Source organism: Formica exsecta, unplaced genomic scaffold (assembly GCF_003651465.1).
Source record: "Formica exsecta isolate Colony F162 unplaced genomic scaffold, ASM365146v1 scaffold30, whole genome shotgun sequence".
NCBI lineage: Eukaryota > Metazoa > Arthropoda > Insecta > Hymenoptera > Formicidae > Formica > Formica exsecta.
This window is the reverse complement of record NW_021850257.1, coordinates 121,984-146,380: the sequence shown is the minus strand read 5'-3', so window position 1 is coordinate 146,380 and position 24,397 is coordinate 121,984. Positions and strand designations below refer to the sequence as shown.

Here is a 24,397-nt window from a genome sequence, read left to right as displayed (position 1 = left end):
ATCCACCGTCGTGACGCGCCACACGAGTGTACGTATTTATAGGCATAGAGCGATTTTAAGACTCCGGACACAAAATACTTTGCTCCGGTGACGCATAGCGCCCGGTTGCGGTTGACTAATAAACGACTTCCTAAGGAAGCTAAGGATTAGGAGATTAGGGGCGGAGACCCAGCGGCAGACTAAGACTTTCTCTCACCCAAGCACACAGGCTGCTGGGTCCGCAGGTGCTCTCACCATGCCGTCGTACCTCAACCCCTGACGTAACCCCGATGTTTCCTCCTCTTACGATCGCTTTAGTAATTATTGAACTCACGGCTGCGCTCGTCCGTCATTCGAGAAATGCTATCCTCTATACGTGACACATTTTGGTTTTCTCAGAACGCGCCAATTTAAGAAAACACGCGCCTGTCAAAAAAAAAAGACTCGTATCTCTTTATATGGTAAGAAGAAAAAAAAAAATACAAATATGATAGATTAATAAAAGAATTTGAGAGATTTAATCTATTTCAAAAAGAGAATTAATCCGAGAATTAATTTTTAGTGCGAGAGATATTTTTATTTGAACTTATAATTGAATTATTCTATGCAACGTGTATTCGCATTAAAAAATTGGGCTTTAAGTTTACTAACAATTTTCCATATAAAAATATAAGAGCTTAACAGAATTTTAACGATCGAGTGATTTTTCGTGTGACTTTTCAAGTGCTTCGCAGCTGTGTGATACACATATTTCTCCAACCCTCGTAACCCCCTTTGTCATCGAATTATGTCGCGTCATAGCCCACTAAACACGCACAATTTTTGTGCCACGTGTTACTTATTCATGCCTGCGTATTATCTTCTCATCGGCCGTCAATGATCACTGAGCATTAAATGATCAGTCTTTGAAAAACATATCAATTGTTTCATCGGAATGTAACATATTATATATCATTATATTCGCAAAGAAAAAAAATAGAAAATTAGACATGTAAACCAATAGCGATGTTTAATAACCTTTTAATATCTGATCTCCATTTATAAAAAAGATATTCGTGTTTTTTATCGTTATTATAATTACTCTATTTTACTATGTTGTTCATGTATGTGAAATATAAAAATATTCATTCACATGTATACGTTATATAAATGGAGAATGTAAATAATTTTAGCGATGGAGATATTCCAGTTTGATTACTGCAATAAATTAATAGTACCGAAATGTCAATCCGCCAAATATCTCTTGATCGATGTCGTGTATATTGAAGCGAGCTTTATTGCCCCGCACGAGTAAAACTTGCGGGTGATGAAAGCAGCAGCGTCGAAATAACAGCACGTTGTTAATTTTGTATCGGAGATCGGACTACAGTGGCCTAAATCATAATCCACGGCTTTTATAGTTTCCACGGCTTAACGTCGGTGTACAGTTATCACGGCCCGGATTATGCTTGCACGTATATCGAAAAATTAACGAAACTGCATTATTTACTCGCGTATTACAGATAAATATTAATTTTCAGTTATATATACTGACATGTTAAAATTTTGTATATATCAAGTGTTTTCATGATATTCTATTATTAAATATTATTAAAAATATGCTGTAGGGGAGTTATTATTTCAATTGGATCGCAATGTGAAGTCTATAATCTCGTCTAAATCTTAATGATTTTTAAATAATTTTTGTATGATCGATTTTTATATCGATATATAGTTNNNNAGAGCCTGGTCGGCCCCCCAGCACCCAGATTTCGCCGGAATTCAAGCGTCTCCGGCCGACAATGCATGACAATAAAGTAGTCTTCCCGCAACCACTCGCACCAAGTAATCCATAACTGAATAATAAAACGTTTATTAGAATCATAACAATATCATAAAACAAAAATTATTACATATCGATATATATTTATATATATATATATATATATATATATATTTTATATCGATATGTTATGTTATATATTTTATATCGATATATAATATATATAGTTATATGATCGATTTTTATATTGATATGTAGTTATCGCAATAAAATTTTGTAAACTTAAAAAAAGTGATTAAATAATTATTTTTCTCCGTAAGTTGTGTAGTAAATTATGTCATATCAATGCAGTTATTTTGCTCTGATATTATAATATAATTCTTATCGCTATTCTATAAAGGAAAAATTTTGGACGTTACTGTAGGAATTTTTACGCGAATCATAAAACAGGCCGATTATCCGGAAATTTTCGAGCAATGTCAGCCGACAGAGAGTTCACTGTAACATCGCGATATCGACGAAAGGGCGCAAGACGACTTAGCCCGAGCGCAAACTCGGACATGGCCGAGGTCATGGGATCGGGAGAGAGTCGATGGTGCTAAATGGAACAGGATGAAAACGGTGCGCGCAGCTTTGCCGTTGTAGTCGTCTCTGTCGTCCGTCGTCGTCTTCGTCGACAACGACGACGACGACGACGACGACGACGACGACGACGACGACGACGGCGACGCTCTCGCATGCACAGCCGTCCCGTAAAATCCATGCGGATTAGCGGTCCACTAATATATCCCGCTGGCGTAAAAACGCGCGCGACAACGCAGCTGAGATATTCGTCCCTGTCGTCGTCTCCCTCTCGTTCTCGCAGGACGGCCCGGTTTGTCTTTGGCATAAAATAACTCGAAGCATACGCAGGGAAAAGTAATAAATTTGTGAGTTACAACCTGTCTCTCCCTCTCTCGTGTCGTTCTTCTAGTTATCGTCCCTCTCCCCTACCTCCATCGTCATCCTAATTCTCGCGTTTCTTTATTCTGTCCGTTCGAACGTCGCGGTTACTTTCTTCTCCTGTTCTCCTCACGCTCTTTTCCCGACCTTCTTTTCTGTGTGAAAACACATGCGGACAAACACAACGCGACACTTGGTGTGAAAGAAGCCAAGACGCCAAGACGCTTCTTTCGTTCCCGAAAACGATGGAATTGAGAATCTTTTAGACTTCTTTATAGATAGCGCAATCCTATCGTTCACTTAAATTCAAGCTCGCATTCTTTTCAATTGCATTCGTTTAACAGCCGTCACTTTACAGCGAAACTTTATTCATACTTATGTTACACTCGAAACCCGCGCGATATTTCTGACACATGTCCAAAGTAGCCTTCGGTTGCGTGGAAAGAAAGGTCCATATTGTTTCGACGTTTCCAGGTCGAGGGATCAATATATGATCTCTTTCTTCGAGAAACGAAATGCTCGAGCGCGCGAACGGGATCGGGGTGTCAAACGTGTTTGACAGGACGGGGTGGAGAGTGTCGGGGCCACATTCCGCCCTCTCTCGATCCTCTCTCATACCCGCGATAACTCCGCCACGAATCCATGGCGGCCGCCGACAGACAAGCACACGGCCGTCAAACGATACGACATCTTAAGCCTCCGAGAACTCCGCAGGGGATCCCGTGGGAACGTGCGCGTTAGACGCGAGAAAAGTGTATCCGCGAACGACATCACGGAAAATCATCGCGCCTCGTTCAATGCGCTTTTATTTATATTATTATCGGCCGCGTGAAAATATTTGCAATGTATTGTCCTTTCAGCGAATTCGAATTTTTTATCTTCGGCTTTGAGTCAAGTCGATTACTCAATAAATTTTTAAAACATGCATAAAATTAATAATCTTACATATTTATGCATAGAAAAATTAAAAATTTTTGTTTTACATACAAAAATATATTTTTTATATATATATACCAAAGATAAAAGATAAATTGCACATGGACCAAAAATCATCGAATTTCAAGATTTTATATACATTAGTTTAGTTTAAATATTAAATCATATATCTGAAAATATTGAATACTCGAATAATTCTAATTATTATAAAAAGAGCATCTTTAAAGAAACAAAGTATATGATAATAATTCGACTGTTGCCAACACATGCATACATCTGTTCGTGACATAGTAAAGCGTGAGAAGTAATAGTCTATAAATTTTACCCGATGAGAGTTAATCGCTCGAGTAGTGTTAGATCACGGTGTAGATTAAATGATTAACTTTAATCTTGAAATAATATACAAGCAACGATATATAGAGAAGATTCCGTCGGTATATATTATCTTTATCGAAACAAGAACGTCGAACGTATATGTGCGTATCCATCACATATAACACTTAAATATCTTCGCAATAAATAGCGAAGAACTTTAAACTGGACATGTGTGTTGTGTGTAAAAAAAGCTCTCTATTTTATATAATTCTAAAAATTCTCGTAAAATTAAGATTTAAAAATAAATATGTAAACGTTGAAATTTATGTCGCCATGCTTGCAAATGTTTATTTTTTTTGCGATTTATTACATATTAATGGATTAACCAATAAGGATCTTCAAATAGTTTCAGAATGATTATTTGCTTATTTGCCCAGAATGATTCGACGATAAGGCGACACCGTTTCGGCATGGTTGTCTTTTTTTCGGGGAGCAGCCTTAGCAAACAACTCGCACTCGTAACATGAGCTTATCCCGGTATTCCCATTCGTAGGGAAACACTTTTACACGTGTTCCGCGGTCGAGCGACCATTTAAGTAACCGATCTGTTTGTGGAACCGATCGTTTCATAGGCAACCTATTTACACGCTGATATCAAAGGCATATAGGTCTATCGTTTTCTAGATGAATGGTATTGTTGAATTGCAGATAATAAATGTCGGAAAATAAATTTCAAGCGAGTTAGCATTTCCGCGATATACAGCATAATATGGCGTGGTTGCACTTTGCCTCGTTCAAAATCGTGCTGCACTTTGTGTCTTGCATAATCCTGTTGTCGCGATTCATCCGCTCTCGCATTTCGTCGACCGGCAAATTAATCACGAATTCCGACGGACGAGACGCAACCTCGCAAGTCGCGTTCGCGTATTTATACGATGCTCGGAAGAAAATGCATACACATATTTAATAAGACAAGATTGAAACTCGATATAGTCCGCGGTAAGTTTAATTAAACACTGACTCGTGTGTGCGACGTAAATGTAAAAATAAAAAGAAAGAAAAATAAATTATACAGACGACAAAATAATAAGGCTCGCTTTTTAAATACAAAGCCGTATAATTATATATTAACGAGAAGAAAGAAAGAGAGAAAGAGATTTAGATTCTATTTTTACTCAAAATACACTTCGAACATATTTCTTTCTTGCCTTAATCGTCTCGAATAAATACAGAGATCATTTCTGCGTGTCCTCTCTAGAGCGCCGAGACCTGAATTCACCGAAATTATACCGGCTTCAATCCTCTCTAGGACCAAAGCGATAAATAACGGTAATGATTGTGTAAACATACATGGCTCTAGCGAACGCGCGACGAGAATCCGTGCAATGAAGTCCAGGCGGGAGATTGATTTACGCGATGCGAAATCGCGATGTTCATCAATATCAATTTCCCGCAGCAGTGCTACGATTTTCACCACGTCCCCGTATATATAGTTATAATCGTATACACGGTAGTTACCTTTCTACAAATTTATAACCGAGCTATAAATATACAGAAAGCTCCCGAGAGAGTTCCGTCGGTCTTTGGGAACATGGCAGTCGAGCTCGATTTTTAATGTGAAAAGTCATGCATCAACGTATTTGAACCCAAAACACAAATCGCGAAGCAGTCACATATTACCGAATGCTTTCTCTGACAAATTTGCCCCCTAAGAACCAGGTATCAACACGCGAGAAACCGTCCGTCAACGGTTTCGACGACTTCCTCGCCGTGTAGACTATGTAACTCACAAGCGACGCGTAAATTGGTACCGCAGAACGCACGTTCGCTGAAATATTATACGCGTCGACAGGTACATTTTCCGTTGCCAAAAAAATCTCTCGCATTTACTCGCGCATATGCATCTCGAAACGGCACCGTGATGAACTATATTGACCGAAGTGTTATAACTTTGCTTGAAATAGGCACGGACAAAATATTATTCGACTGAAAGTTTCTATGTTTATATTCCATTATTTGTTTCTAATCTGTAATCACTTTTATTATCAATTATTAGTCCTCGTTTCTTTTCGATTTAATTATTTCGAGATAGAAGGAAACGGATTGTTTCGAAGCAAGCTTAATCGAAATTTGCAATATATTTAACAGTAATTGTAATGTAATCGCAAAAAATATAATTGTTTTATTTTAGATACTTAGATTTGTGACTAAGAGAGACAAAGTTCTTCTATTAAATTATAAAAGTCACTATTCTTGAAATGTAAACAAACATTTTCCTTCAATATAAATGATTATAAATGATATTGTCATATATAAATGACAATGATTGTCATATATAAGTGACAGATCTACAATATTATATTTATTTATATCACTTTGATTTTACATTTAATTTTAAGATATAAGTATATATATAAAATAAATTTAGATATATCAAGCATCTCTAACATTATCATTAATAATATATTAATATTTAAATATTTAAATTTTCATATAATTATCAGAAAAAGTGTCTCTAATTTTTCAGTTCTTTTAAGTGCGTGTGTCTTTTTATTATATTTCTTATATGCATAAATCTGATATAATTTTCGCAAAACCATTACCATATATAAAAATTAAAATAATAAATAGTTTCACTCCTGTTTTAATAAATAACCATCGTTTACGTGTCACGCTTACGAATAGTTAATCATTTATTGTAATTATCGCAAGGAATGATCGCATCTGATGGCTTCTAATATTTGTCATGATTGTATTTCGCGAGATAATACGATGCACACCGGAACGACTCACGCTACTACCTTCTCGTTGAGTCTCGCAGCGCGAGAATGATAAGGTCACCGAGAATGTAAACAATCGCGCGGTACGCGCACAAACGTACGCCAACAAAAGAAAATATATACTATATGTATTCGTATATATAATCATACTTATATATTTTAAATTATAAGACACAGTAATAATCGCGTCCTAGAATGAGATTGTATATTACTTGTTAGCGACAGACGTATATTATTAAAATATTAATATGAACGTACTTATTAATTAATTCTTATTAACGCATCGTAACGTCGCTCGACTCGGAATTGATTTGTCCTATATTAGTTACATTTTATTTTTGTAAGTCCAGCTAATATCGTTTTAATACTTGTCGCGATCGCGATTCGAAGGATAATGCAATGATGGAACGCGACTCGCGGTACTCGTTCAAGTCTCACGATGCAATACCGATGTATGTGACATATGTATGACATGTCTTTTATACGCGGTGATCTTCTTATCACGGATACTACATTCTTACAAATATAATAATTTTCTTCAATTGCTTCTTTGCTCTTACATTTTCCAATACAAATGTAATGTCCTGTTTTATTAATATGCTCGTTGCTTGTAAGAGGGAATATAAAATCTCTATTTCAATAATATAGTATCGGATATACTAAAGTTTTAAATGCGTTTGAAATCGTCATTGAAATATTATAAAATGAATCTCTTCTATTCTGTTTCGTATATACATATATGTTATAATACAAGATAATAATCGTTCCCTAAAACACGAGATCGTATTTGTTAGTGACAGACGTAGATTATTAGAATATATACAATTAAATATAACTATACTTATTAACGCGTCGCTTGATCTGAAAAATTGTTCTGTCCTGTATCAGCTACGTTTTATTTATGTAAATCTACTTAATGGTTAAATAAGACACGGTATATTGTTTTAATATGTACTCGCGATCACGATTCAAGAAATAATGACGATATATGGAGCGGCTCGCGGCTCGCGGCTCGCGGTACTATTTTCCCGTTCGAGTGTCACCACAAAAATGACAACACAACGATCCCGTATAAACAATAGCGCGCGATACGCGCAGAAGCACGCGCCGAATATTATGACGTGTTGTTTTTATACGCGTGGTCTTGTTATCATGAATATCACATTCTTACAAATACAGGGTGGCCCACCGAAAACGAAACAGGCATGCTTTTAGCATTTAACCTCATTTGTTCGAAAAACGCTCGGGCAAGTCAATTTTAATTTGCAAGGAAGACATGATGTTAATTGGCTATTTCCGTTCACTTAACTTCAACCCCAAAAGAGGAGTTAATTTCACCCTAAAAATTTTGCCAAAAAATACGCCTATTTCGTTTTCAGTGGGCCAGTCCGTATAATAATTTTCTAAAATCTTTTCTAAAATTTTTTCTCTGTTATATTTCCTGTTTCAATTTCTGTTATATATTTCCTTGTAAAAGAGGATAAAATTTATTTCAATATAGTACAGTATATATTCAAGTTTTTTTAAATTTAAAAGCTTTTGAAAATATCATTAAAATATTGCATTAGGAATTCCTTCTTTCGTTTCATTTCGTATATACACGTGTGCGTCGCTCGCACACTTTGTAGCTTCGAGGAAGAGTGACACGGGCGTTTTCGTAGTTCGTAGTAGGCTACTAAATCAACCCGAGTTATGCGCCGACTAATTGTGAGCTACGTCCCTCCTCCCTCGGAAACCAAATATAACTAAACGGAGCGAAACTAAACGACCGAGCCGATTAACTTCTCAGCTCGCCTCGCGTACGCACACGCACATGTGGACACGTACGTAAGGAAGCACACATTGAGCACCACAAAGTATAGAAAGGAGACAACGGAGGCAATCTTTCTTTTTATCGTGTCTACTTCGTCGGTAGATAAATAATCGTTGATTAAGAAGCTCACCGTTCGCCGCAGGAGACATAACTTTTATTTGGATGAACAGAATACGTTTATTAATTATCTCATTCTTACGAATTATGTACTACGAGTACGATTTAATTTACGAGAAATTACTATCTAAAGTTTCCTGAATGCCACATTACAAAGAATCAATTTTCTGTCTATTTAAAAGGCAATTATTTTCATCAATTAGCTCTTTTTACTAAATTACTCAGAATTATCAGATTATTACTAACACAATAAATATTAATAATAAAGATTTATATACTGAATCAGTATTTCTCCAATCATCGCTATCTTACAATTAATCATTTGTCTTGAATCTGGAATGGTAACAGATCGTTCCCTAAATCATGCGAAGATGACTTAGCGAAACGCGAAAAGAAATTCCCCTCCAATTAACGAGCGCGGCTTCGGCCGAGAATAAATAAGGATTATCGTACGCCTAGACGATGTTGCAAGAGAGTATGATGTGTTTTGTAGTCTGGGCGCAGAGTGACTTTGGAGATGAAACCAATGGGGGTCTCGCAAGGCTCGATGCAGGCCATGGCGCCCATACCCCCGGTGGTAGCAATCCTAGTACACCGGGGACGACTCCCTCGACACCCTCCGGTGGATATTCTACCGGTCAGCCGAGAAACCGTACGAACACTCATAGGCCGGATATCCGAAAAGGTACGTTTCGATTGTGCAAAATTAATACAATATCTTTATATATATATATATTGAGTTTACGTACGTCAAAACTTTGTGGGCGATCATAATCTAACTGTTGAAACATAGATCATTTAATATCTGTTTCGCATCGATTATGATTTATTATTAATTCTTTTTATTGATCTTATTATTTTATTATTAATTGTTAAATAATATTTATACATATAGCTGTTTTTATATATATTTTTAGCGTATATTTTTTAGAAATGATACGATATGTGATATATCTTGTATATCCAGAAGCATACGTAATTCAAAATTCGACATTTAGATTCTGTAACGAGAGAGACGTATTTGTTCGAATCAAAATTTAGTTGACGAAAAGGAGTTTTGCCATTCTCTCTCGCGTTTACACGGAGTTCTGAAACGAATGCGCGAAATGGTGGATGGCGGTGAATGGGAGAAGAGACGCGGAAAAGGTTGCTTTCGTTTGTTTGCACTTTTGTTCGGCACTTAGCCGGAACACTCTCACCCGCGCCCCAAATCCCCGCAAATTGAAATATCTCCCGGAGTCTTACACTCCCGGTTAACAACAAACCTTTGTACCACGGATCTCATTTTATTCGTTCTAATACCGTAAAAACGTCAGTTTTAACATGTGCTTCTCTCACTCGAGTCCGTCGCATTTTCGTGACACGACGTGCAAATAAGTTAATTTTAATTCGCGTGTCCCCCCCATAGATCAAATATATAATAAAAAATGATATTTTTAGGAATATGAGATCATCGGAAATTCTTTCAATTAAATTACACTGGATTAATAAATATATTTTACAATATTTTACCTGGAAAAATAATTCAAAATTCTATTTATTTAATGAATAATAAATATGTAATAATAATTATAAGTAATAGTATTTTTTTTAAATTATATCATACTTCTAAGTATGTATCGCTTAATGAACCAATATTTTTTTGATATTGCGAGATCTTTTTCTACACATTTAAACTTAAATAAATATACAATGTATATACAGGGTGGTCCTCGTAACGGTCGCCACGATTTTTAAGGCACTTACAATAATCTGACATAAAAAAGTCATAAACAGAAATTTATCAGTTTCTAACCGGCAACAAATTGCAATAATAAAAATTGACCAAACATTTTTTTTCCATAAAAAAGCAAGGTCACCTTCAATTTTTTAAATGGAACTGCCTACTTTTTATTGCATATTCTTGTAGCTTATCTCATGAGCTTTTCAAAACACTATAATAAAGTATTTTTTCATTAAGTACTTTTTGAGTTATTTTATATCTTATTCTGACATATTTTGATATAAAAAATAAAATATCTCGTAAAATATTTAGTTTTCAATAATCTTACCGTAACACTTTTATGTACAGAATAATGAGACAAATCAATTAGTAAAAAAAAAAATAATTGTTTTTAAGAAAAAATATGTAATTATTTACAATGTATTTTTTAAAACAACTATTTGTTTTTTTCTTTACACTAATTGATTTGTCTCATTATTCTGTACATAAAAGTATTACGGTAAGATTATCGAAAACTAAATATTTTACGAGATATTTTATTTTTTATATCAAAATATGTCAGATTAAAATATAAAATAACTCAAAAAGTACTTAATGAAAAAATACTTTATTATAGTGTTTTGAAAAGCTCTCGAAATAAGCTACAAGAATATGAAATAAAAAGTAGGCAATTCCATTTAAAAAATTGAAGGTGGCCTTGCTTTTTTATGGAAAAAAAATTGTTTGGTCAATTTTTATTATTGCAATTTGTTGCCGGTTAGAAACTGATAAATTTCTGTTTATGACTTTTTTATGTCAGATTATTGTAAGTGCCTTAAAAATCGTGGCGACCGTTACGAGGACCATCCTGTATAGTATTTTTTATTATATATTATTTCCGCGGAATCATTAATCATTCTTCAAGAGAAATCTTAAGTTACGATCGGTCTTATATTCGAAATACTATTAACGGTTTTATCGAGGATATGATACCTTAACACTTTCCAGGTGTACGATCACCACCAGAAGTGAAACACGAATTGGGTGCTGGTGGCGGTGTCGTTTCTCCCGGAGGAGTGGTCGGAGTCAACGATACCGATGACAAGGACGGTAAGAAGAACAAACGACAAAGACGACAGAGAACGCATTTTACGCAGCATCAGCTACAGAATTTGGAAATGACATTTATGAGGAATCGATATCCGGATATGTCAACTAGGGAGGAAATAGCTTGCTGTACGAACCTTACGGAAGCTCGCGTCAGGGTAAGATTTATTATGATTTATATTAAAAAGCTTAAATTTCATTTCGCTAGAATCATTACAAATATTTTAATTATCCGAGATAACTTTTCGTAGAAAAAGACGATTCAAATAGGGATTAAACAGATTTGCCTCAGATTAGATTTATTTAAGAACTTGTTCGAATATTTTTTAAAAATAAGTTTTTTTACTCATAAAATAATAACAAGAGGGGTACATATTTTTTTCTAAGTTATAATAAAAATTAATAGATTTTTACATTTGACTTTAATTTGTTTTAATAATTTGTTTAGCAGATCGATGTTAACTCGAATGAACATTCATGTCGGGTATTCACTTTTTGAAACAACATTAGCTATTTTGAGAATTGTCTTCTTAGGAATCGGGGAAACTAGAAGTGTAACAGTTATATGGAAAGGATATCCAAAAATTTGAGTTTGTAACAAATAAAGCAGTAACAGACGCATACAATGGTTGCATTGAAGCGTCGAAGTATCGATTACAAAGGCAACAATCTGCCGAATGCAGATAATATCTTTGCGTCTTACATTCGTGAACTTTACAAATGAATTCTACAAGAAGATGATAAAGTTCTAAACGGATTATTAAACATTATTAGATAATTAATTAAAGCTTCTATTCGTAATAATAATTTTTCTTAACGCACAGTTTTTATTCGATTATTCTACATAAATTTATATTAAAAAAAAATATGATTAAATTAGGAGCCAGAAAAATCTTTAGCATAAATTAATGTCATTATTAGCATAAATTATTATTTTACATATGTAATGTTACTAAAAAAGGATAACTATCCGTAACAAAGTCTGTTCTTAACTAAGCTAAGAATTTTTCAAGTTTTAGAAATTTACAGCCAAGTCTCGTATATATAAATGCTGATTCAAAACTATCATATGTCATCGTAATGATCCGAAACATGCGGTAATAATGTTTCTTCGAAAGAGTACTTCCGAAGTTGCTAAAGAAAGACGCCTCTCTCTCCCCACGACGAAGTGGCGGCTCACGTCGAAGAAACTAAACCGTTAGAAAGTTCGCAAATCCGAAAGCGCTTTATAAATCCTCCCGCCGTCTCGCGTTCTTCGCGACTTGATTCGCGAACAAACGACGGATCGCGCGCGGTCCAAGTCCGAGAGACTTCGAAGCGGATCAAGCGAGCGGCTGGAACAGAGCCCCTTGAAATCCCGGCGGCCTGCTTGCGTTTCGCCGAGACGCTCCGGCGAATGGTCGGCATCCGCGAGACGGCAAAGCGAGGACGAAGTGTGCGTGGACACGGGGTACAAAGGAAAGGGGGGAGGGGGAGGAGGTGACGGGAGATGGACACAAAGAGGTGAGAGGTGCCGCGCGCAGGCCGCAGGGGAAGCTTTGCGCCAGTAAGCCCCGGTGGATTTATAGAACCACACACAGCGTGGTACGGTGTTCCCGCCACGGTGCTATACGCCATGTACCAAAACGCTGCAGATCCCCGACCGTCGCGGTGTCCTGTCGACTGTGCCGTTGCTCGTTCGCAAACTGTATCGCCGTTATGGAGAGACATTCCTCATTTTAAACCTCTCTTCGCGCGCATTTTACTTCAAGTGCAAAGGACGCGATCTTCTATACGATCGCCGTTAGTTTGGAGTTTAATCTTTGTTGTTATATGGGAGTTATAATAGAACCCGAACACTTCATAAAAGAATTCATGCTTGCATGCAAATTTCATTGTAAGAGGCTTCCGTTTCATAAGAAGTAGAATATCTTTTATAAATTTTTAACGAAATATTATTGCGCTCTGCGCAAGCAGAATAACAATGTTTTAGGAAATTTAGATCATTAACTCGGTAGGAAATAAGTTTCGGAATTTTCTATCTTAATTTTATGACTTTGCTTTATGTCGCAATCTGAATTATTACGTGATACTTTTTAAGGCGAATGATCTCATTGAAGAAAACTAGAGACGTGCGATTGCGTCGTCTCTTCTCTTGGTTCTCGGACTTATTTTCACAGCCTAGCGTAACGTCATAGAAATCCCTGATACTGGATTAAAGGTCCGGAAACGTCATATTGGAGAAAAGAATGGAAGAAGAGATACCGAAGAGTCGACGAGAGAAACAGGACGCGGGAGGTGAAATTGAGAGAGAGAGAGAGAGAGAGAGAGAGAGAGAGAGAAGAACGAGAAAGAGAGATCGAGCGCGCGCGAAGCTGGGTACAGTTATCTGCAAAGAGGCAGGCGTATGTTTCGGTCGGTGGCAGCAGAGCGCGGCTGTCCGAGATAATCCGCCGGTGATTAAGACCATAAATCCATCGGCGGATTAGTATGGTTGCACCACACACCTCGTGCCGGCGCTCTGGCTGGTGCACGAGAGAGTCGCTTTGCGCTCCAGTTTCCAGTGATAGTGCTGTTCTCTCCTTCTTTCTCTATTCCCTAGGTCTCCTCTCTTTCTCTCTCTCTCTCTCTTCGCATCTCTGTCCAATTTCCATTCTGTCTCTCTCTTTCTCTCTCGCGCAATCATCCACCTCTCCCTGATTGCGGCGCGACCGACACATATTCAGTGTCTGTGTACCACGGACTGGTCCAGGGGGTTGCGCGAATAGAGAGAGAGAGAGAGATAGAGAGAGGGAGAAGAGGAGGAGGAGGAAGAGGAATCGAGCTTACACGCTATGGGAATGGGAAATGGGACGCCGCGGAATATAGGTGGACACTAACCGGTATGAGAGTGAGGATTACCGAGTGTCATCCGTATTCGGCCGGGTTAGCGGCTGTCAGCGGCCAATGCTATCGCTATATATCAATTATTACCTTTGGCCGCGCCGCGCCGCGCGCGCTTACGCCCGGCTGCATTCCGCCGACGCATAAACTCCGCTGCATCCGATGCAACGTATCGCATCGCGTATCTCTCGTCCCTCTTTGCGTCGCGCGGACCGATTTGCATCGCGACGTATCTCTCGCATACTCTCGCCTCTCCGCGCGCGCTCGCACGGTTACGCGGGTTTAACATCGAACCCGTAGCGGTCACTGGCTGTACCTGACTGTTTGGATCGCGAGCTCGTAAGTTCTGGTGAACCCGAAAAGCGAGCCACACAGGCTGTCTTGGGCTTTCGGAACGAAGCGACGATTAGCGAGGAAAAAATAATAGTGATATAATGAGCGTATCGTAACAATAATCTATATAAAATATCTGTGTAGTAAAGATAGAGATCGTATAATGAACGCGATTAGCGCTTGGACTGATATAATGAATAAATGGTAATGACAATGCACTTATAATGAGCGATCTTATTATAATAGCTTTTTCATATAACAAGTGAACAAATCTCGTGTATTCAAATGGCCAATGCACAGGGTAGTCAATAAAATTAATAAACGCAACTAAATGTGTTTGGCAAAGAAGACAATATTCCTTGTCAGAGAGAGAAAGAGAATCTCGAATCATTTATATCAAGAGTCGAGAGCAATAATAATAAATTTAGATTTGTAAGATATAATAGATGTAAGGAGAGATAAATTACTTTAGATATGATTTCATATTTAAGAGGAACCTCATAAATTTTATATTTATTGTTAGAGGGAGTACGCGCTTATTCTTAAAGTCTTGATATTAGACATATAAAACTCAGAACAGAGTGAGATTTAATGCGGAGCTAATTATAATTAGCGTTAAACCCGACGTAAAAAAATTATATTGAATATAAATATATCATATATACGAAGGGGCTACTTAAATATTTAGTATTTATTCAATAGATGGTAAACATGTTTATATATATATATAATAAATTGATACAGTGTGATCTCAAATTCAATTCAACTTTAGGCATCATAAGTTTTTATCCCGCAAAAGGCTCCCTTTTGCCCTGGCTTCGGCTTTAGAGCGGGTCGAAACGGAGATATGATCGGCTTTACGGTAATGTCCGAGAGCGGCCGTTTTCAAGTTAATATCACGTTGAACGAGATGAAAAATGGCAAAGAGCGCGCGTACTCTACAGGCGAGTCAGGATTCGAATCGGCGGCAGTTAATCTTCTATCGGGTATTGTATTTTTGATACAGATCGTTGTGTGCAATGCGTTGTGTGCAATTCCATTGTAAAGCGCGTTGGAGCTCTCTTTCAAAGTTTTGAAGATTTAGTACTATCATTCTCGAACATTGTAAAATATTAAAACATCTTCATGTTAATTATAGACAAATTTGGAAGATAATGCTATCAATAATAACGATTAATTGCATATTTTATTATTTAATATATGAACATTTTACTAACCAAAACAATATTTAAAAAATCTCAAATTTATCAATTTTTCCTCGTTATATTATACGTGCTTGATGTCTCAGTATTTATATCTCGCTCGACCGTGATCAAAGTCAGAAATATTATATAGATTCTCGGATAATCTCTCAAAATTGATTAATCATTCTTCCGGGACTGATTGTTTATCACGATAAAAAATGTTTTCGAGGTTTTAACAGTCAGTGATCTTGATTCGCAGAAGTTCCGCTCGATCGTGTCCGAAACGATGTATGTCGCAAAATAAAATCATTGTACGCATGGTTGTTCACAACTGCTGCAGCGAGATACAAACGGACAAGGAAATAAATTCATTTAAAAAGTATAGGATAGATGCCCCAATGAATAAAACGCGGTGTGCTTTTTACGAGTGTGCTGATATAAAATAATATATTGATTTAATCTGTGCACACACAATTTAAAAAGTATATTTTAAATAATTTATTTTTGCACACACATTTTATATATATATATGTATAACGGAATTCGAATAAATTGAATTTTAATTAATATTGTATATAAAAGGCAAGTGTGTGTGTATATAAAAGAAAATAAGATAATAATATAAAGAAAGTATTATTTGCAAATAATATCCATGAAAAAATTGAATTATGTAACAATATTTTTCAAATTGTCATTTACTGATGCATCTATTCTAATATTTGTGTGCAACAAGTCTCGTTTAATCGAATAAATAAAGAAAAGTAAGGAAAAATAAGCTACATGATTCTATAAATACTAAAACTCTTTACGATAAATTTACACAAACACTCTTGCATCGATATCGCGGAAGAATCGCTGCCTGACGGAATCCGATGCAGTTAAATGAATAAAAAAAAAATAAAAAAAAGAAGGAACGGAAAAAAGTGTATTTAACTGGAAACGAATCGCGGCGGTGAACGCGGACAATGAGCCGTAACTATTTATAAATTACAAAGAAATGAAGAAGGCTCGCGAGAGAGAGAGCTAGCAGGACGGCGGCATTAAAAATCACGTGTTCCGCTTGAGCTCATAATCTCGTATAATCTTTTGCAAAGTTGTTAATACTCGCGGCTTACGGGTGTTAATTTAATATCCATACAGGTACGCCGACATTGAATATCCGAATCCCACCGGCTGCAGCTGTTACGGTCCACCAGCACAACGATAAAAAAAATCCATAAAACTACTCACCATGTGCGAGAAAGAGAGAGAGAGAGAGAGAGAGAGAGAAACAGATACAGAGAAAGCCCAGCTTCCCATTCCGCGTCCTGCGCGCCGGCTCGTACGCCGTTTGTATCGTTCAGCGCCGCCCTCCGCAATGCTCTAATACGAACGATTTCCGTCGGCCGTATTCTTCCGATTTGCACGAATACTGTAAGATGCACAATAAAACACAAATATGAGACACAAATTGTTTAAATCGCACAAGATCGGACGTGGTTCTCTACATAATTTCTCAACTTTAAGCTCTCAACTTTGAAGTTTAAATTCTCAATCCTTACAGATCCTCTTCTTCTCGAGAGAGAAGAGGAAGAGAGAGATCTCATGTTTATAAAAATTTTGTTTATTTTTATTATACTTCTTGATAATTTCCTATTTATAACATCGATATTCTAAATATCGTACAAATGGAAAGTAGAAACGCTAATATTGTCTTAGAAAATATAAAAAAAAAGGAATACATTCTATATCCAAGCATATATATTTTCTTTCTCTTTAAATTGCGGAACATCTGATCATTCTTATACCAAGTTGTTGATATATACGCGTAAGTGGGATTCGGCATTGTCATAGACGTGACGAATTTTCTTCGTATCCACTCCCGATGGCCGATGGTTCGCCCATTGCGTGTTCATCGACCTAAGCCGCATCCGTACCTATCCTACCGCATCCTATCCTATCCTCGAACATACACATACTACGGCAACGTATGCACGGCAATGTATGCAACGATACAAACGCAGCAGTGTCCCGTTTCCCCTATGTCGGACGTGGCCATTCTCGCTGATCCATCTCGACGTTATAGCGAGATTTATGGAGACGCTACTGTTGGAACCTGAGACTTGCAACCAAGTGTGAAGGGTAAGGGAGGAAGTATGAAGAGAGACAGAGAGAGGGAGAAACGACCAGAAGACGAAGAGTCTATTTCGTGTGCGAGGAAGCGAACGCGCACGTATGTGGGTAGTACACGTAGAAGCGGTAAAAAGAAAGAGAAAGAAAGAACTGTTCACAGCGAGAGGAAAAAAGGAGGGTCAGAGCTGAGTTGGAAAAAGAGAGAAAGAGATATTGTAGGGAGGAAACGAGAGAAAAGACGAGAAGAGAGAGGAAAGGAAAGAGAATTCATCCTGGCGGCCATGATGGTCGTGGTAAGCGAGCTTGCCATAAGCGAGCAGCTGCCTTCTCTCTTTATATTTATTTTCCCCGCGAAATGGAATATTTAAAAATTACCGGGATGTTGTTTCGCGCAACTATGAATGAGATTAATCGTTCGTGAACAAATGGCGGGGATGCTCGAGAATATCGACGGATATGAGTCGCGCGACGAACCCTTCTTACAGCTCCAAAATGACGGAACACACGCGTGCGGAAAAGCGGATGTTGTTATAAATCGCGGACGATGTCGCGAGAGCTTTCGCAAAGAGATGTAGGAGTAGTTCAAAGTTACAAGTGGCGAACCGCTTATTCCCGACAGACAAAAGGTTTCCACCTTCGCGCCACCGTCAAATCCCCGCGAAGCCCCGGATATCCGGCGGTATACTTCACAGAATTTACTTTTAACGAAGTGGCGTCTCGCCGCCGCCACGTCGTGCTTTTGACGCGGAGCTACCGATGTCGTCGCGTCTGTCTGCTCGACAATTGTTTGCATTTTTCGCGATGATAATTATGATTTTTTGTAATGCGAAACAGCGTAATGACAGCAAGTAAAGTGACGGAATAAAAGCTGTTTGGATGGAGATAATAATGCTAATAATGCGTATCGAATATAATGTCGATGGCATGAGATATGACATATACGAATTATTAAACTTTGAAAAACAGAAGGTAAAGGAACGAGGATTTACGTAATGATATTGACACGTGTTAAACATTTAAAATCTTATAATACCTATTTCTGAATTTTATATTGTGATTTATGATGATAAAAGAAATTTTTATTAATCAATTTTTCAATGTATATTCTAAATTTTCCAATATGTATTTTTCATCCAACTATAAATTTCTTTAGAAATACTTAGGTCTAATTATCTATAAGACTAAAATGTCCGATTATTGTCTATTGTGACAGTAATAACGTGAAAATCCGAAAAAATTCCTATGGAATAAAATACTCTACTGGAACACAGAAAAAGTTAAAGTACACAACTAGCTCACGGTACAATAAAAATAAAAGAAAGAAAATGAAGAACATTGAAGAAACGTTCACGAGACAAACGAGAGAAGTGCACCGAATTATGGATAGGCGAGCGTATGTAGAGAGAAAAGAACAACGAGCGCGAAACTAAGGGGCGAGATAGAAAGGTAGAGCGAGAGAGAGAATGAAGAAGCGAGTCTGCGAACGTCAAATCCTCGCGAAGCCCCCGGATATCCGTCGGCTCCTTTACGGAATTTATTTTTAATGAAGTGGCGTTTCTCTCTCTCTCTCTCTTTCTCGCACGCACGTTGTGGTCCTCGCAAGATTTTCGGGAAATCTACTGAAATCCTCCGTGGCCACGGCAACGCTCTTCTTCGAGCCAGCTTTCTGTTCCTTTCTCTTCGACGCGAAAAGACGTAGGAGTAGCAAAAGGAAAAGATAGCGGAGGAAAGTTAAGAAAGTGGCGGAGACGAAGAGGATCGGCCGAGATATAAGAGACGTACGTAAGGATAGCCTTCATATATTTCCCCTTTTTCGAAAGGTCCCTCTTCGAGAACATAGAACAACATGCGCGCCAGGACAGTTTCGCGAGTTTCGAGAGGTCGTAGGTGCGCATACGTCGGGAAACGGAGACGGAGGGATGGTGGATAATATAATGATGGCGTCGGCTGGGCGAGGAGGGGCGGGGCTACGAGGGGATCAATATTATCCTCCTCCACCTCCACTTCCGTTTCCTCGTCCCATGCTCATCTCTCTTTCTCCCTTTCTCCCTCGCTTTCTGTCTCCCTGTTTCTCCTACACCCACGACTAACCTTCCCTCAGACTCCCTCTCGGGTTTCCCCTCCGATGCGACCACCATCACCATCTCCACCCTACGAATGTCAGGTTGCTCTCCCTTCTACAGCCACCCGCGGCTTCCTCCTTTGGGCTCGTCCTTCGGCTCTTCTCTCTCCTTCTTCTCCCTTCATCTTGCGAGCGACGCGAGCTCGCACGAACTCACGCGAATTTCGCACGGAATGGGCGAGATCGTTAATCTAGACGCGCAAAAACGTAAAGAAACTACGCGACGTTTGAGATATTTATATTTTATATGTTTACATGTCGCAAAGGTACTTTCAAATTTTTTTAATTTGCATCCCTATCAATATAGAGTGAATGAAAGAAACTTTTCTATGAAATGTATCATTTTCAGAATCTTACTATAGTTTGCATTTGTAATAATAATAATTAATTATCGATAAGATTTATCAATGTATATAATTTGTTTATGCGACAACCGATATTCATCGTAACCTTCGCTCTAAAATATAAGTTGGTTTACCGAAATAAATCGCAGCGTCAGCTTTTTCATACGAAATGCTTGATGGCTTTTGATGGATTCATTCGTTATATTAAATTTTTGTTATATCAAATCTACGCGATGTAAAAGGAAGTCTGTACCGGGCTTAATCGATTACTGGTTTATTCGAAAAGGAATACATATTTTACAGAACTCTAAATCGTCGAAAAGCAATTCGTAATATAAAAAAATAATAAATATAATATTCATTTCGTCTTGGATTTCAATAAATATAGTGATGCGCTGTAGGATATGAAATTAAAGCAATGTGTGTTAATGTATAAAATGCACCTCATTTTTTAAAACTACAAGCTTCTATTGTTAGACGATAGATACAAATTTGAAGTCAATTTTATCGGCATAAATAGCATATGTTTAATAAAATAATAAGCATTTTTCAACCTTAATTATATTTTGCTTCGCTAATATATGGTTAATAGCTGATAAATAGCGTTACGTATAAACAAAGTATAAATAAAAACGCCATAAAATAATGCACCGGTTCGATAGGATATCCTTCGAAAACCGTTCCGTTTAAATAGACCTTACTTGAGAGCTGGGCTCCAAGTAAGGCTCCGGCTATAAGACTCTCTCTTGACCGAGGAACTAACGGCGCGGCGTGGCGCGCAACTTCTGAGCGCAATGGAACAAATCGCGGTTACTCGGAGAGCCCGGAGCCCGATGTTAAGTCACGGGATTACCGCGGACGGGCCGGTGCCGGTGTTCAAGGGTGTCTATGTAACACGTAGACGTATGTGCGGCGCGGAAGACGACCGTAGGAGAAGAGCGATGCCGCCGATGGAACGGGATAGGAAGGGGGCCGTAGGGGGGTGTGATTGATGAGGCACCCCCCGTTACGGTCTCATTACATTTATATAAGCTTTCGTAGATTGAGCCGAGCGTGCGCGCGCGCGCGCGAGCGGGAGCGAGCTAGAGGCTTACACGGTGGCGAGGGGTCGTGATTTGATGAGGTTTTATTGCCCGAATGACGTGACGGGGCCATTGTTCTCCGAGCCGGTTGCCAGGCGGGAAACAGTGGATTCGATTTATCGTGTCTCTATACCGGACCACCGTGCTTTGACATTTTTCGACGCTGTCGGAGAAATCAGTCGGATGCGCTGCCTCCGTGATTTCGATTAATCGCCAAAAATAATGCAGAATTTTATGACAGATAGATATTTTATAATCATGTCACTTTTTTAGCATATTAATAAAAATTACACAATTACGATAAGCGTGCAGTTTTACGAGAAAACGTGGTAAACAGATTTTATATATCAATGCACGTTGCATCAGTTTACTGTACGGATATTCATCAAATTGGATTGAAACTATTAATGAGATTAATAGAATATATTGATTTTAATTGTATCGTAATTTATTGTCGGAGAACGTGATACGCGCCGTTGATATTTACGTCGCGAGGACGATTTTTCTCACGATTCAGAAAGATCATTCGGTCAATAGCTGAAATCTAGTCGGTCAAACGATAGTCTCTACTCAGGATTCGAGGATACATTCGTCAAATTTACGACCTTATGAATCAGAGGCATTACGATTCTCCTGACGGTTCCACGTGGTGTTAGTCGAGATTCCGCGGCGCTGTTAAACTTTATGGGCGCGGCACCTCTCTCTTGTGTGTACACGGGTGCGCCTTTGCGCGAGAGAGTTTATTGATTCTCGAGTCGCGGCATCTTTCGCCCGCCGTACCATTCTGTCCTATCGAGTTTACTCCCTCCTGGCTTACCGTCGTCGCCCATGGCGTCTCGCGGCTACCGGGGCCGCTTCGTAAAATTCAATGATGTTCCTCGTGCGGCTTATCGACGCGAAAAAAGATACACGCCTATACGTATAAACCTTTTGCCAGTTCAGATCAAAAATAAAGATTTCACATGTAGTACAAAAGTAATACAATAATAAATTTACGATATATTGCAATAACTGATATCGCTCGTTAATATCATATTAACGATACAGAAAAAAATACAATATTGTAGAAAAATTATAATAAAAATAAAATACCCTGCTTCTCAATGAAAAAAAAAGGCAATATAAAAACTAGAGTGAGCATAAATCAACGAGCGAGATTTTACATTAAAATCTCAATGAATTTTTGATGCATCTCTACCCACATTTCGTAAAATTATTCCATCCAGTTACACAATCGAGACTACTAACAAATTCAAGCTGTTACACGACGTTCCGGGAATAATCGTCGAGAGAGGAAAGGACATTATTCTTCATTAGCTAGTCTTTCGCCCCCACTTTCAATGACCCGGCGTCGCGCCTCTTAGCGTTTCCACGGTGTGATCGTAGGGCCATCCATCTTACGGAGTATTCTCCCGACCTTCTTCAGCATTGCTTCATCCTCAGTACCATCCTTCGTTTCTTCCTTCCTTCCTACCTTCCTTCCTGCCTGCTATCCGACCCTCCCTTCATCGAATACTTACGCCACGACCCTTCGTACGTCGTATTTTCCCGTCCCTTGCCTTACAGTTACGCGAGAGCGACATGTATCTGAGCGCAACCACCCGTATAATTGTTGGGGGCGAGCTGGGACGAACGGCGAGAAAGAGAGACGACATAGTCGGAGGACCCCGAGGGTTTGAGGTTGAAGGGCGAACGAAGGGATGGGAAGAGGGTGGAAACGGCTGACGAAGTTTGCCCATAGTATCGAGCGCGGGAGAGAAGGGCCGCCTTGAATTAACGCCGTCATATTTCAGGATGGAGGAGTTTGCCGGGGTTTTCTTGCTATTTGTCTCGGGACTCGCCTACCGTCTACTACGGAGCGGAACCGCCGCCCGTTGCTTTCTTCGTTGCGTTCGTGACTAATAACCCGTGGCATGCGAGCGCTCGCGAAATCTCTGGCAAGAAACTCTACGGGTTATTGCGCCTTTCCTTCTTCTCTGTTGTTCATGCTCGATGTACGAGCTATATAACATTAGCAGCGAAATCTGATGAACGAAAAATAATATTTATCTGATGATAAAAAAATAAACCGCAGAATATTTAAGAAAAATGCTGTTTATGTATCATATGATTGAATTCAAAGTAAAGATTCACCGAACTGATCATCTGTCAAATTTCTCAAATAATATTGCATATTATAGTTAATAAATTTCGCGGCGCTATGTTTTTCTGCTTCTAGGTTTGGTTCAAGAACCGGCGAGCGAAATGGCGGAAGAAGGAGCGTAACGCGATGAACGCCGCCGCGCAAGCCGCGGCGGATTTCAAATCTGGCTTCAGCACGGCCAGCTTGAACGGCTTCATCGCCCAACCATTCCCGGATCCGGATACTCTCTACAGTTCGTATAGTACATACAACAACTGGGCGGCCAAAGTACCATCGCCGCTAAGTGGGAAGAGTTTTCCCTGGATGAATACTTTAGGCTCGGTAGTGCCTACGGCATCGCACCATCATCATCACGCGCAGGTCAGTCCGGTGAATCCCTTCAACGCCGCAGCGACATCGGTTGCGGGCAGCCACGTGGGCGGCATGTCAGTGTCAGTTGGCCAAGCGGCCACGTCCATGTTACCGGGCATGGGTTCCGGTCTGGGCGTCGCGAGTTCGCCGGTTGCCGCATCCGGGGCCGCGTGTCCTTATGCAGCACCGGCTGCGCCGCATCATCCGTATGGACCTCCGGTTTACACGCCGCATCATCGGTCGCCCGAGTCCTGCACCGTGATGACATCGAGCAGCATCGCCTCGTTGCGTATGAAAGCGAAACAGCACAGCAGCGGTTACGGTGGCGGCGGTGGCGGTTCTTTCGGTGCGGGTGGTACCACCGGTGGTACCACGGCCGGTAGCATAAGTCCCGTCAGCTCGAGAGCGTCG

General features: G+C 38.9%; 1 protein-coding gene across 1 annotated transcript in view; it reads left to right on the top strand.

The window, feature by feature from the left end:
- Window positions 1-24,397, top strand: part of LOC115237605 (pituitary homeobox homolog Ptx1) — a 31,741-nt gene that overhangs the window by 5,295 nt on the left and 2,049 nt on the right. Inside the window, exons 2-4 of the mRNA XM_029810767.1 lie at window positions 9,138-9,329; window positions 11,355-11,611; window positions 23,711-24,390. Of these exons, the coding sequence (XP_029666627.1) occupies window positions 9,138-9,329; window positions 11,355-11,611; window positions 23,711-24,390 (1,129 nt within the window). The remainder of the gene's footprint in view (window positions 1-9,137; window positions 9,330-11,354; window positions 11,612-23,710; window positions 24,391-24,397) is intronic.